The 15,966-nt window shown below is 38.0% G+C and overlaps 1 protein-coding gene across 4 annotated transcripts in view; it reads right to left on the bottom strand.

Moving 5' to 3' along the window:
• The window catches only part of LOC124596327 (adenosine kinase), a 108,327-nt gene that overhangs the window by 74,106 nt on the left and 18,255 nt on the right, over positions 1–15,966 (bottom strand). For all 4 annotated transcript variants that reach the window (XM_047135426.1, XM_047135429.1, XM_047135430.1 and 1 more), the window contains 2 exons: positions 13,647–13,782; positions 10,722–10,867 (listed from right to left, as the gene is read on the bottom strand). In XM_047135426.1, coding sequence (XP_046991382.1) covers positions 10,722–10,867; positions 13,647–13,782 — 282 coding nt within the window. The remainder of the gene's footprint in view (positions 1–10,721; positions 10,868–13,646; positions 13,783–15,966) is intronic.

Here is a 15,966-nt window from a genome sequence, read left to right on the forward strand (position 1 = left end):
CAATTTTCTCCCATTTTTTCCTACTGACAGTGGCTTTTCCTACACCAGATTCAATAGGCAATTTTGTTGCACTTTCCCTGTTGTCAAGCAGCTTTAGCACTTCCAGTTTTTCTTTTAATGTATAGGAGCTATGTTTTCGACTGCTTGACATTGTACTGTACAATATAACACCAATTTTATATGTACAGTGTTAACTTAGTTTATGAACAAAAAGAATTAATACAGTGCTGTAAAAGTCAACCAAATTTATTCGGTATACTGTACGCAAACAAAGTAACTGTGCTATAACTCCTCTGAATAAGGTAGCAACACCACCACATGCAATCTGCTGTGTAGTTGTATTATTGCACAGTATTGTGTGTGATATTTGCAATATTGTGACTTCATCACGTCACTGATTGCCACTTTCTCACATTGCTGCACTACACTGCCTGCGTTTCAGTGTAACTTTAATTGGGCCTACAGAGAAAGATTCTAAGATATTTTGAAAACAATGAGAATGTGCACCCATATATTACAGTGCTTCAGAGCTGCAGAAAGAATTCAGCATTCTTTGAAGTGATAGAAAGAGTGGACATTATTGAGGACTGGGCATCAGCTTCATCACCACACTACACCAAGAAAACCAAAGGAAAGACAATTTGCAACATAAAAATATGTTATTTTATATTGCAGCAGAAACTCACTTTCAGTCTCATCTTCTTATACTGAAACATTTATTCCTTTTAAGAAAAGGAGAATGTACATGGCCAATGCTGAAGACTGAAATGGTGATGTGAATACACCACATGCTGGGATTACTAACGCAAAAAAAGGAAGATATTTTTGAACAAGAAATGCTAAAGACTACTGTAGAAGACTATGCGCCTGTGAAAGAAAATGAATACTCAGAATGTGAAACAGAAAATGATTGATGATAACCTTGCATGAAGATCATTTGAGAGGAAGCCATTTTGTGCTATTTATTTGTTTATTTATCCTGTGTACTGAGGAAATTTGCGTGAAAGTGGGAAATGAAACGACGGATTGGTTCCAGCAAATGCCCGGTGTGAAACAGCGCACTGCATTGTCACCTCTCCTCTTTATTGTAGTCTTTGATGAGAATGACTAATGTGGCAGAAAAAACTGGAAGACAAGACAAAAGCAATGGTGTTCGAAGGTGACTTGATGATCCGGGGAAACACAGTGGAGGAGATTCAGGAACAGCTGGATGCTTGGGAACAAAATTGTGAGACAGTCTGGAATGAAATTTAATGACAACAAATGTGAGATCCTGGTTACAACTAGAAAGAAAGATACACCAACTAGCTGAATACGGATCGGAGGTGAACAACTGATGAAGGTGGAAAGTGTCAAATACTTGGGAAGTATGATAGACGAAAATAGAAGAAATGATAAGGAGATCAGTGAATGTGCCAGACAGGCAGAAGCATTCCTGTGAAGCGTTAGGAGCATGGTTTGGAACAAAGATGTCCCACAAAGTGGAAAAAAAGTAATATATATATATAAGTTACTATGCCCCAATACTGACCTATGCATATGAAAGATGGGTAATGAAGGAAAGAGCAGTAAGCAGATTATAGCCATGTGAAATGAAGTTCCTCAGAAATAGGATGGGACTAACAAGAAGAGGATGAGGAATGGCAGAGTAAGGGAAATGGTGAAAGAGGAACACTTGCAGAGCAGGACAGAAATATCACGGCTAAGACGGTATGGGCGCATACGAAAAAGAAGAAATGGAGATGCGAAGGAAATGACCAATAGTAACACTAAGGGACAGGTGGCTCAAAAGTGTGGAGGTGTGTGTTGAAAAAAGAGGCAAGGACTGGACCAAAATGAATAGAGAAAGGCGCTGGGGAAAAAAGGACTTGATGGAGGCTTACATTCCTAACAGAGCCAGCCTGGGGATGGAAAATGTTCAAGATAATGATGATGATTATTTGCTTACTTAATTGGAAAAATGCATTTACATCACACTGTGAATGATATTGTTACTAATAGCTTTTTAAAGAGAAATATCGTACATTTTGTTTGTTACTATAAAAAATACTTAATTAACAACTTTAACATATGTTATTACTTTTGTATAATAGAGGGAAACATTCCACGTGGGAAAAATATATTTAAAAACAAAGATGATGTGACTTACCATATGAAAGCGCTGGCAGTTCGATAGAAACACAAACAGACACATACATACACACAAAATTCAAGCTTTCGCAACAAACTGTTGCCTCATCAGGAAAGAGGGAAGGAGAGGGAAAGACGAAAGGAAGTGGGTTTTAAGGGAGAGGGTAAGGAGTCATTCCAATCCCGGGAGCGGAAAGACTTACCTTAGGGGGAAAAAAGGACGGGTATACACTTGCACCTCACACACACATATCCATCCACACATATACAGACACAAGCAGACATATTTGGTCTTTAAATATGTCTGTATATGTGTGTGTGTGTGTGTGTGTGTGTGTGCGCGCGCGAGTGTATACCCGTCCTTTTTTCCCCCTAAGGTAAGTCTTTCCGCTCCCGGGATTGGAATGACTCCTTACCCTCTCCCTTAAAACCCACTTCCTTTCGTCTTTCCCTCTCCTTCCCTCTTTCCTGATGAGGCAACAGTTTGTTGCGAAAGCTTGAATTTTGTGTGTATGTATGTGTCTGTTTGTGTTTCTATCGACCTGCCAGCGCTTTCATATGGTAAGTAACATCATCTTTGTTTTTAAATATATTATTACTTTTGTAAATACACTGTACAGTCATACTGATGTGACCACTTGTCAAAAGCCTGAACAATCATCTTTTACAGCATGGACTGCTGCAAGACATGCAGGAAGAGAGTCAATGAGTTTCTGGAGAGTACCAGTTGAGGATCCATGGTGCAAACAGCCTGATTGAGATGGTACCACAGATTCTTAATTGGGTTTAAATCTGGAAGTTTGGTGGATAGGGGAGTATGAAAACTTATCCTGGTGCTCTCTGAACCACACATACTGTGAGCTGTGGAACACATTTTACTGTCCTACTTATAGATACCATCATGCTGATGAAGAACAAACTGCATGCAGGAATGGATGTGGTCCCCAGGGATAGAAACATACTTGTGTTGATTCACTGTGTCTTCAGAATGACGAGATCACCCAGGGAATGCTATGAAACCATTCCCCAGACCGTAATACTCCCTCCTGGTTGCAGGGTATTTACTATCAGATGTTTCACACCAATGGCTGTCTGTCTGATGGAGTATAAAACATGATTCATCTGAAAAGACCACAGGGGCACTCAGTGGAAGTACACTTGCAGTATTAGCATGCAAATTCCACCCTTCGTAACCAATGAATAGCAGTCAAGATGGGTGCATGAACCAGATGCCTGTTGTGGAGGCCCATACGCAGAAATGTTCACTGAGCAGTCATTGAGGAGACACTGTTGGAAGCCCCTTGGTTCATCCAGGTGGTCAGTTGCTAAACAGTTGCATGTTTACTCGCCTGTACACGTTTCCACAGCTGTCATTCACCCATCATCTATAGTCCACAGTGCACCACAGTTGCCTTGGCGCCGGTTGTGGATAGCACCATTTTGCCACGCAGGGTATACTTTGACCATGGCGGCAAGCGAACAGTTTAAAAAAGTTAGCCAACGATCATGCCCTTTTGGACATCAGACAAATTGCTCTGTTTCTACATTACGACAGTGACTGCAGTGTTATTTGCATTCTCCCACACGCTTTATATATCCTCCACTGGTAGTGCTACCACCTGTGTCTGTGAGTGGTTACTGCATACTGACGTAAAACATAAGCAATGATTGGACTGTGTATGTCTGTTTAACACATTGCGTACAGCTCTCATAGTTTTACATGTTGCCACGTCCAACTGGTGTGGATGGATCACGTAAATTTAGGTTTTTTGCTCTGCACGTTTTCTGAGACCTGTTACTCATGCCAGTAACTATTCCAATTTAACAAAAGGTTATCCATGAATTAGAGGGTTCAGTGCAGTGAACAACAGCATGAACTTATTTTTATCTTTTGTTTTACTCCCAACAATCAGTACAACATAACAGTCAATACTGCAGTTGTTGCCTTGAGCTATACGATGCGAAAACATTTGACGGAAAGTGAGATTCTCGTTGAACTGTTTGCAGACAATTGTTCTGACATTCCAAGCGATTCAAATGATTTTACTGATAGTGGTAGTGGAAGTGAAGAAGAAAAAAACATGGCTATAATCAACCAAAGTGAGACAATTGTGAACGATTTAGATGACGAAGCTTCTATCAGTGGAAGTTGGTTGAAAAAGGACAAGATCATTATTTTAGAAACATTTAGGGAAATTCCAGTAAGATCAATGGCGTTATAAGCATGGTGGAATTATTTCTAGGGAATGAACTGTTTGATGAGATGTGGACACAATCAAACTTGTATTATGAACAAAATGAAAACCATTATAAAAAATCTCCAAAGTATCCCAAATTTACAAATATCACTGCTATTGAAATGAAAAAAAACTTCTGGGCATGATTATCTTGACGGGGCAAATAAAAAAAGATTATTTGAAGGACTATTGATCAACAGATCTTGTAATACACACACAGATTTTCTGGAAGCTAATGAGCAGAAATTGATCTGAGTAGACAAGGAAATAGTAGCATTTCAATGACAGTGTGGTCAGGAAAACAAACTTTACAAATCCAAATCTGTGCTAAACTAACTACTAGATAAATTTCTGACCATATTTAAACCTGAACAGGAGCTTTTTCTTGATGAAGCACTGATACCACGGAGAGAGCGGCTTTGTTTCCAGATGTATAATCCTGGGAAACTTATGAAATATCGTTCGTGAAAGTGTAAATGGTTCTCCAACCTGGATATATATAGTGAGGAAGGAAAAAAGCCTCAAGACGCTATACTCTCTGTACTTTCATCTCACCTTGGCATGTGGTGCCATGTTTATTACAACAATTATTACAACAGTACAGCTATTACCAAAACACTTCTAGAAATGGAAACAAGAAATTGTGGTACAATGCAAATCAACAGAGGTCTCCTTAAGTATCTACAAACAGAAGCCAAATATCTATAGATAGGTGACACTACATTTCAAAGACAAGGTGACATTTTGCTGTATATTTGGAAAGATAAAAGGGAGGTGTGAATGATAACAATAATTCATGATGAGCCCATGATTACAACAGAGGGGAGGGAGGGGGGCGGACATGACAAGGGGAAATCGCACAGAAACCAAATTATATAGCTACTTTCAAATAAGAAAGGTGTGCTCATTTCGTGCGTGTCTTACGAAAATCACCAGGAACTGCAACAATAAGCATGGTGCAGCAGCCGATATGCAATGTGTTAGTAAAAACATAGTCTTTGTTACTTTAATGTGTGGGAACACTACTTTTGATTTTAACAATTATGTCATGGTAAAATATGGGAAATTTTGCTTTGACATTACTATGAAAAGAATAGATTGCTGGTCACCACATAATGGAGGTAATGAGTCACAGACAGGCACAACAAAAAGACTGCTAAACAAATAAGCTTTCGCCTGAAAGGCCTTCTCCTGAATTAGACAACATACATACATAAACACAAATGTAGCTCCCACAATATGACCACTGTCTCTCGCTGCATTTTTTGTGTTATACAGTGATCTATGGAGAAAGATGAGTCTGGTACTGTATTATGTCTTAAAATTAATCAGTAGGTCTTATATATTATACTACTACATGATATATTTTGAAACCGCAATATTTCATTTATATTTGAATGAAAATTAAGTCCATATGCAAGAGACTGAAATGAATACACAAAAAAATTTAAAATGTTTGATGTTCCGTATCTTGATTTCAATATATTTTACTTAAGTCGTCATTCCACAAAATTCCTCAATTACTGTTAATCTTGCAAAGATTTTGGATTTTATTTCTACAAATTATACATTATATACAAATTTATTATTTCTACAAATTATACATTATATACAGTCTCCATAGAACTGCTGGTAACACAGATCATACAAGTGGACAAGGAAAGAAAAAATTTCCAGATTTTCATGGATTTCCCAGTTATAAATAAATTTTTTCCTGGGTGAACATACTCTTTCTCTGTGGTAAGTGATAGTACACTTTCTGTCGGAACTGTAAAATTTAACAATATTTTGAAAGGTAAAGGTTTCATACACCAGCGTAGAGCTTCCCAGAACTTAAGTAAATGAAATCCAGAAGAAAAAAATGTGTTTTGGAAAGGTAAAGGTTTCATACACCAGCGTAGAGCTTCCCAGAACTTTAGGAAATGAAATCCAGAAGAAAAAAATGTGTTTTGGAAAGATCTTTGACCTGCAGCAACATACACACCGCACATTTTTTTATTATGAAAGTATACCTATGAATTCCACCGAACAGCATGTTGGTTTCCAAATCACTGGAATCGTTATTGTGATGTGCTTTTTTAAGCCAGTCATAGCTCATGTCTTATTATCTCGCAAGCAAATGACAACAGATATTCAGAGCATATGACACATGATGCACTTCTCGAATAGCAGCACAAATAGGCATATTTCAGCTACAGTGTGTTATCCTTTAAGATATATCAAATACAAATGTGCCAGTAAAATTTTAAATGATGATGTAAATGCCTGGTCTTACGGCCCAAAACTATTCTAAGTGGCTGGCCCATAAAGTGTTACGTTTTGGACGACAGTCAAATGATCTGTGATTTAAGAAATTCAGTACACATTCTCACATGTAACACAATTCATCTTGCTTAGAACAAAATTTACTTTGAAAGTAATGCTTCTCAGACTACCATTCGCAACATTTCCCCCCAACCTGTTACAAATAGGTTTGTCTGAGCAGTTGCCAGAGAGTGCCAGAAGTAAGGTGTCACTGCACATGCGCAACTATGACGACACAGGGAGCCCTTGCTTGGCGTTTACTCTGCTCATACACCTTTCACTGCATTTTCTAATGTTCTAATGACTTAAAGTGTAAGTGTGGATCAGTTTATTCCCCCAAACCACCTTCCACTTCTTTATGAGGTGACTTATTTGGAACTTGCAGCCACTCTTCTCCACTGGCTACCAGCTGCTTGAAACCCTCTTGACTTCTTCTCTGTAGAAAAACGCTAGGTACAGGAATTTTTTGACTCTTTCTACTTATGAAATAAGCAGACACACAAACTTTACTTTTCGTCAATTAACAATGTATTTAACCTCCATACACAATAAAACTCTCACTTTCCACATAAATATGTAACTTCCTGTAAGTCTCTCATACCGCCGAACATCGGAAACAAATTGGGTTACAGTTAAAAGAAAGTTAGCTTAGATACCATAACTTCTCTGAACATGAATCAGAAAAAATGTCTTGCCTATAGCAAGGCTATGTCAAGAGTTTTTTTCAACTGTCCTTGTTTTAATAACAATAGTCAATGACACAATAAGCACTGAGCTGCAAATAAACTCCATGGTTCTTCCTTACACACTCACTAATCCATCTATGGATTGCCTGACAGGTACTTGTCGGTGCCTTTCGTCCGTCGCATCTACTTTCTTCCCGCGACTGAAACATGTGATGCCCAGTAGGTAGGATTCTACCATCCCACACTCATATCCAGAATATCATGTGTTCGAGGTGGTAGAAGGCTGAGTGGTTCTAGAATTTACACAGAAATTCTCGAATCACTACAATTTCTGTTTGGGATTTCATGCGCAGTGGAGCATCACAAGACCATGCGCAGCAGTGCGGCACATTGTTCAGATGGGACATATGGAGTTCTTGTACTTACGACAATTGTTTTATCATATCCTATCCAAGATATGCAAAATTAGAAAGCAGTCCTTGGCACAATATTTTTTTAAAAATTATACAAATTTCAAATGGTTCAAATGGCTCTGAGCACATCGGGACATAACTGCTGAGGTCATCAGTCCCCTAGAACTTACACAACTACTTAAACCTAACTAACCTAAGGACAACACAACATCCATGCCCGAGGCAGGATTCGAACCTGCGACCGTAACAGTCACGCGGTTCCAGACTGTAGCGACTAGAACCGCTCGGCCACTCCGGCCGGCAAAAATAAGACATTACACCTTAACATACCCTAATATTTTGCTATGAGGTGGCTTTATCACAGATACTTTTTTTTTTACTCTGAAATACTGTTATGTAGCATTTCCAATCAAGTTTACATATACTTTGCACTGCAAAAAGCTAGTAAGAACAAATACCAATTTCTTGAGAAAATAAAAAACTGTTGTTTTTACACACCAGAACTAAGAATAATAAGCTTTTGTGACTGTTTCAAAGTGTATAAAATTAACAAGGTTATGTGTGAAGCCAAGAAACTTTGCAATTGGCAGTTTATAATCTACTCTAGGAGTAAATATAAAGCCTTGTGGGGAGCTACATTGATAAAACATGGTGTGCTACCAGTCTCCAATTTACTGAAGAATGATGTTCTGTAAATTTAAGACATAAACAACATAAATTAAGAAATAAAGTCAGGCCTTGAAGAGGTACCATACAAGTGTTGAAACATGTCCTGTGATCGAAAAACACAATGTCTCACGGAAGGCAGATATGTAAAATTCTGTTAAAGCTTTACAGCGTGTTTTTTGGAAAGCCAATGTTCTTGGAGTACCACCACTGTATTATCTCATGCTTGGTTCTTTATTATGCCATAATACCACATATGGCAGAAATGAAAACGGCACTTGAAATGCAGTGAGCAGTTGAAATTAGCTAACGGTGTGCAATGAAACACTTCATTTCAAATAAATTTACTGTCTCTGCAGGAAAGATTAAGAAAAGCCACTTTTATTTAGCAAACCAACAAAAATAACATGATTGTTCTGCAAAGTGATTAATACTTGATTGCCAATAACATGGAAATAAAATACAATCAGAAAACTGAAACTAATAACATATTTTAGCCTTCCATAACTACGAGACTGTATTTTAATTCATTTGATAACTCCCAGCCAAACAAATCAGTTTTGTTTTCATCTAATGTGAGAGCCATAAATGAAGAGAGAACAGCAAAAGCGGAAAACGTAAATGCGGGTCACATGGAGACTACTCGCCACTACAACTTCGACTGCTCTGTGCAACCGCACATATGGCAGCTTGGGTATGCCAGAACAATTTTTCTGGGTAGTATCTTGCTGCTTACAGCTACAGCTTATACACCCAAGAGCCACATTTCAAAACAGTGAGAAGCAGGAGAAGGTCCTGCTCAGCTCTCTGCATGCGACCACTGCCAACTGCTCAAACAAACCTAATTTAAGCAGTTGTGACACCACACTCATTGAAAGAAGTTTGTTGTTACGAAGTATTGTATACTCTTTGTCCTACAGCGATTGACAAATTTTGCTGTCGGTGGACGCTTGTGTGCGAACTATGTTTTATTGTTGTAAATGGCAAATTTTCTTTGTATCTTAAGTTTCATACTGGTATTTTCCTCTTGTTTATATCTTACTGCCATAGTATTATTCTGCAGTAGCGGAATACAGCAGTATTCTTTGTTAGAGTATCAGTTTTTACCAGTCAAAATTACAAAAATTTAACTCAAGACTAAAACAATGAAAAATTCCCAGAGTTCTAAAAGATTCCCAGGATTTTCATGGCTTTCTCCCAGATTAAAAATTCCCAGGTTTTTCCCAAAATTTCCAGTTGTCCCCAGCCCTGTGATACCATGAAGACAATGAGTCAAGCTCCAATTTCATTATATTTCTGGCCTAACATTCACCTCTCATGAAGCTATAAGAATATTCAGTGAGAGCTTTGCAAATAAAATATACTACAAATGATTATATCTTGGCTGTGTAAAAGTCTTGCTACTTCATACAATTCTGATTGTTGCTACATTTTGTTACAGTATTTCGATTTTTTCATGAGAAGGATAATCTCTCATAACTTCACTTTCACTATTCAGATGACAAACTGCACAGCGGACAGCTCATACCACACACTCAATTCTGGCATCAATGTGTAAATGAAAAATGACCACTTGAAAGAGACAAGACTCACTACAGGAATAAAACGCCACAGGCACTGCAGTAGACTCACTTGTCTCAAATAGTCAGCTCACACAAGAAAATTGATCGTGTAAAAGGGGCTTTAGTATTTGTTGCCATCAACTAGTCAAACAAAATTACGAATTGTGGTATTAGTTACAGATCCCACAATGGAATTTCTGCTACATAATTTTATTGACACAATAGAAAAAAATCACTGCCAAAAAAACAAGACATTTCAGTTCTGTCAGGACGAACAATGCTAAAAATAATTGTGCCTGTAAATCCTGTAGTCAAGGGTTGTCACTTCCCCTTCAAATACTCTTCCTCATTGGCGAAAAATAGTTTTAATTTTTACTCAGTTGCAGCACTTCTTATATTAAACATGTAAAAATTAAATTTTGCTCCAACCAAGCATATTACACCAATCAGTAGTTCATAAACAAAATTATGCCACCCATATTTTTGTACTGGAAGCACCTTCTGTTAATAATGTGACCTGGAAAGGTATAACTAGACAAAAGAAACAAATATTTGGCAAAACCAGAACTAACAGCATTATATGGAGTCCATAAAAAATACTTGCACTATGAGTGCAGATGAAATCACTATGATTATGAATTGATATAAAAGTATGTGCTTCAATATTACGTTAGAGGTATTTAAAAATAATGGTGGCAAAATATCCGATAAAACATTACGCACCGATACATAGTAGTACAATGCATTATCTATGAGTTTCCTGTTCTCTGGATGTCTGATATGATCAATTGTGAAACAATTTGCAGCAGCCAGATTGGCACATAAAGAGCGTTCAGCACCATTTGATGTAATGAGAACGGCACAGGTACCTTAAACAAAAACAGAAATAATCATTGGAGTCAGATGTGCAGTGAAATATATAACATTCTAGTGCAGCCATAACATTTATAAGAAACATTTACAAATTTAACAGGGCTACAAATTCTCAAATAACGGAAACAAATTTTATCTGCTCTTTTGAAATGGTGGCTGAATAACAGCACTCACGCCGTCTACTTAACACGTTCCCATGTTATTTCTGTTGAGGGTGGGTTGACTTTTCCTTTACTGAAATGACACTTGTTATTGCAGGACACAGCATCAACTTTCACTACAGCCATCTCATTTCCATTTCCTGAACTCAAAATCCTTGTTACTGTTTGCAATTTTGTGACCTGCAAACTGGCATATAAATGGAAAGCAGTTTCACTTTGTTGTTGTGGTCTTCAGTCCAAAGACTGGTTTGATGCAGCTCTCCATCCTATTCTATCCTGTGCAAGCCTCTTCATCTCTGAGTATCTACTGTAACATACATCCTTCTCAATCCGCTTCGTGTACTCATCTCTTGGTCTCCGCCTATGATTTTTACCTTCCACACTTCCCTACAGTACTAAACTGATGGTTCCTTGATGTCTCAGAATGTGTCCTACCAACCAATACCTTCTTCCGGTCAGGTTGTACCACAAATTTCTCTTCTGGTCAGGCTGTACCACAAATTCCTCCTCTCCCCAATTCTATTCAGTACTTCCTCATTAGTTACACGATCTATCCATCTAATCTTCAGCATTCTTCTGTAGCACCACATTTCAAGAGCCTCTACTGTCTTCTTGACTAAACTATCTATCATCCATGTTTCACATCCATACAGGGCTACACTCCATACAAATACTTCCAGAAAGGACTTCATGACACTTAAATCTGTACTCACTGTCAACAAATTTCTCTTCTTCAGAAATGATTTTCTTGCCATTGCCAGTCTACATTTTATATCCTCTCTACTTCGACCATCATCAGTTATTTTGCTCCCCAAATAGCAAAACTCCTTTACCACTTTAAGAGTCTCATTTCCTAATCTGATTCCTTCAGCATCACCTGATTTAATTTGACTACATTCCATTATCCTTGTTTTGCTTTTGTTGATGTTCATATTATATCTTCCTTTCAAGACACGGTCCATTCCATTCAACTGCTCTTCCAAGTCCTTTGCTGTCTCTGCCAGAATTACAATATCATTAGCAAACCTAAAAGTTTTTATTTCTCCACCCTGGACTTTAATTCCAACTCGAAACTTTTCTTTGTTTCCATTTATGTTTGCTCAATACGCAGATTGAATAACATCGAGGATCGGCTAGAACCCTTGCTCATTCGCTTCTCAACCACTGCTTCCCTTTCACGCCCCTCGACTCTCATAACTGCCATCTGGTTCCTGTGTAAATTGTAAATAGCTTTTCACTTCCTTTATTTTACCCCTGCCATACTTAGAATTGGAAAGAGACTACTCCAGTCAAACATAGTCAAAAGGTTTCACCAAATCTAAAAATGTTATAAATGTAGGTCTTCCTTTCCCTAGCCTGTCTTCTATGAGAAGTCGTAGGGTCAGTATTGCCTCACATGTTTCTACATTTCTCCAGAATCCAAACTTATCTTCCTCGGGGTCAGCTTCTACCAGTTTTTCCATTGTTTTGTAAAGGATTTGTGTTAGTAATTTGCAACTGTGACTTACTAAACTCATAATTCTATAATTTTCACACCCGTCACCAACCGCTTTCTTTGAAATTGGAACTATTATATCCTTTTTAAAATCTGGAGGTAGTTCTCCTGTGTCATAGATCTTGCTCACCAGATGGAAGAGTTTTGTCATGGCTGGCTCTCCCAAGGCTATCAGTAGTTCTAATGGAATGTTATCTACTCCCGGGGCCTTTGTTTCAGCTTAAGTCTTTCAGTGCTTTATCAAATTCTTCACACAATATTATATCTCCCTTCACATCTTCATCTAGATCCTCTTGCATTTCCATAATATTGTCTTCAAGTACATCTCCCTTGTATAGACTCTCTATATACTCCTCTCAACCTTTCTGCTTTTCCTTCTTTGCTTAGGACTGGTTTTCCATCTGAGCTATTGATATTAATATAGGTTTTTCTCCAACCAATTTTACTTTAACATACCATAATGCTAAAAAGTAAGCAATTGCTTATTGGTTTCATAAGTTCATAACTAACTAATATGATGGGCATATGTCCTAAAACATAGTGAAGTGCTGATCATATCATGTTTTAATACGAAGATTTATTACGGTAAGCTGTCAAATGTGAGATTTAAATGCTCTGTTAGCTCAAGGTGAAGAAGTCAAAAGATTTTTATGTTAGGTGAGGTATGGAAAGATCAGCCAGGGTGCGAGGAGAGTGTACCATGGGGTGTAGAACGAGTAATCTGTATTTCACTTGTATGGTGCTGCCAACGAGAGGAATAAAACCAGTAGCTCAGTGGCATATGCAATTGTAGTTCGAAGATATTTTATGTACTAGGATTCAATATGATGGCTGCAATGAACTAGGAACTCCCCCATCACTTATTTTCACAAATAATTTTCTTTACATTTCACAACAAATGTAACAGAGGAAAGGACATTTGTTCTGTATTCCTTGGATACAACTGTACTGTTTAACTGCAAATGTAGGCAAGAGCTGATGAAAGCACATTTTTTAATGCAAATCTTAAAATGGATGTCCATTCATGAGTAGAGAGCTGAGAGAAAAAGAAAAGCATAAATATTTACATGAGAGGAGCAATTAAAGCTGTATATTAGACCTAAATTAATGAGCACAAACCTGTAGGTTCTTTATCTGTATACTGGTATTTCACATCTACTCCCTCTGCTCGGGCCTTTGTTTCCATAATCGTGCTGAATTTGTCTTTGCCAACACAACCCATGAAAACTGTAACATTAGGTTCACAAAGAATCCACTAGAAGTGAAAAGAAAAGAATGAATTAGGTCAGGTGTTAACTGTTAGTTATACTTCTATAATAATTTTTCCTAGGGTGCTTTTAAGATGGGGATAAATGATGCAACATATGTAAAAGTAACGGCAAAATAAAAGAAAAAGAAAAGCCAAATCTAATGCTTATCAAATGACACGCTACAGACATTTCAACAAAACTTGACACAATCAACTGCCAATTTCCCTCTCTTCCTGCCCTATAGCATTTCCCGGGGGTACTCTTACTTTATCCTTTAACAATCATGTTTCCTCCATTCTTCCATCCATTCTAGTGCAGACAGGAACTTCAAATTCTGAAAGCAAGCATTTCTCACAGTTTGTTTTTGCATGTCTGTTCCTGCACATGAAATTATTCTTTCCACCTTGGCTCGAAGAATATTAAAGTAAGTACAGATAACATACTGCAGACCAAATGGAAACACTCCTCTTCTTAAAATAATAATGAAAAATTGAAAAGAATTGTAATCAAAGACATGTTGCAGTCACTTCCCAGTACACATGTCCTCTATATCATTTATTGTCAACAACAGAAATCAATTTACGATGATCTGTGTTTACACTACTGCAATAACAAAACATAACATCTGTTTTCATGTGGAGTCCTTATTCTTTTCTATGGTTCACGGTGGGGCTCTGCATTCTGGTGCTCCTGCTTTCAACAAATTTATCAACATCTACATCAATACTCTGCGAACCACTGTGAAGTGCACAGCAAAATAAAGTATTTTCCCATTCCATATTTTCCAAGAATGATTGATTAAATGTCTCTGTGCACACAGTACTTTGTCTAATCTTATCTTTGCAATCCCTTTGCAGTTGATTATTAAAGAGTTGTAATTATTTCTAGATTCATCACTTCATACTGGTATATGTATGGTTTCTGTTCTTTCGGACATGTCCAAAAGAACAGACACCACGGTAGATCATGACAGCTGTAAAGAATGAAATCTCATTGAATTACAAACATCAGCTGTGTATGGGACGATGATAGAAATCAACGGGGAGAGTTGAAAATGTGCCACACTGGGATTCGAACCCGGGATCTCCTGCTTACCAGGCAGGTGCTCCTACCATTGATTTCCATCAATGTTCCGTGCACAGCTGATGTTTGCAATTCATTGAAATTTCATTCTTCATGGCTGTCATGATCCACCATTGTGTCAATTCTTTCGGACATGTCCAAAAGAACAGACAACATACACATATAATTACGGAGATCACAAGCCAAGGATCATTTCTATACGAATGCACACATATGCTTGAACTCTTGCAGGAATACGCCTTGCCATGAGCATTGAGATTAATGGGCAGGGAGAACTACTTTCATAGTTTCTGGAGTAAGTTTAGAATGTGGGTCTGCCTGGGGATGGGGGGGGGGGGGGGGGGGGAGGGGGGGAGGGGCTTGGGATAAGCCCACGCAGCCGAGCTAATTCCTGTGACCTCAGTAGCTTAGGGGTTAGAGTGCCTGCATAGTAAGCAGGATATCCCAGGTTCGAATTCCAGTCAACTCTCCCCGTTGATTTCTATCGATGTCCTGTACACAGCTGATGTTTGTAATTCATTGCAATTTCACACTTCACACTGGTCCTTCAAACTAAATACACAGGTTTTTGCAGGTCCAGGTTTTTTGGCAACTTCTGTGATGCTCTGCCATAGGTAAAACAAACCTGTGACTATTCATGTTGCATTTCTTTGCATATGATCAGTATCTCCCGACAAACCTACAGTATTTTGTGTGGGTTGCACATATTTCAACAAGGTTCTAGGATGATCTGCGTGAGAGTTTGTACCCTACCAATGAACCTGCTTCACCTATGACTGATTCAATGTGATCATTCCAGTTCATATGCCCACACACTGTTACACTTAGATATTTGTTTAAGTTGAGTTATTCCAATTGTGACTCACTGCTACTGCTGTGATAGGATAACAGTTTTATGCATTTTGAGAAGTGCTCAATTTTACATTTCTGAAAATTTAAAGCAAGATCTTTGCACCTCTTAAAAGCACTGACTGTATATTTCTGCAGATTCTTTCAGGCACTACTTTATAACACAGAACACATCATTTGTAAAAAGTCTTAGGTCATTCTTATACTATGCAAATAGCAAGGATCCCAAAACATTTCTCTGGGGCACACCTGCAGCT

The sequence above is a fragment of the Schistocerca americana genome, chromosome 2, assembly GCF_021461395.2.
Source record: "Schistocerca americana isolate TAMUIC-IGC-003095 chromosome 2, iqSchAmer2.1, whole genome shotgun sequence".
NCBI lineage: Eukaryota > Metazoa > Arthropoda > Insecta > Orthoptera > Acrididae > Schistocerca > Schistocerca americana.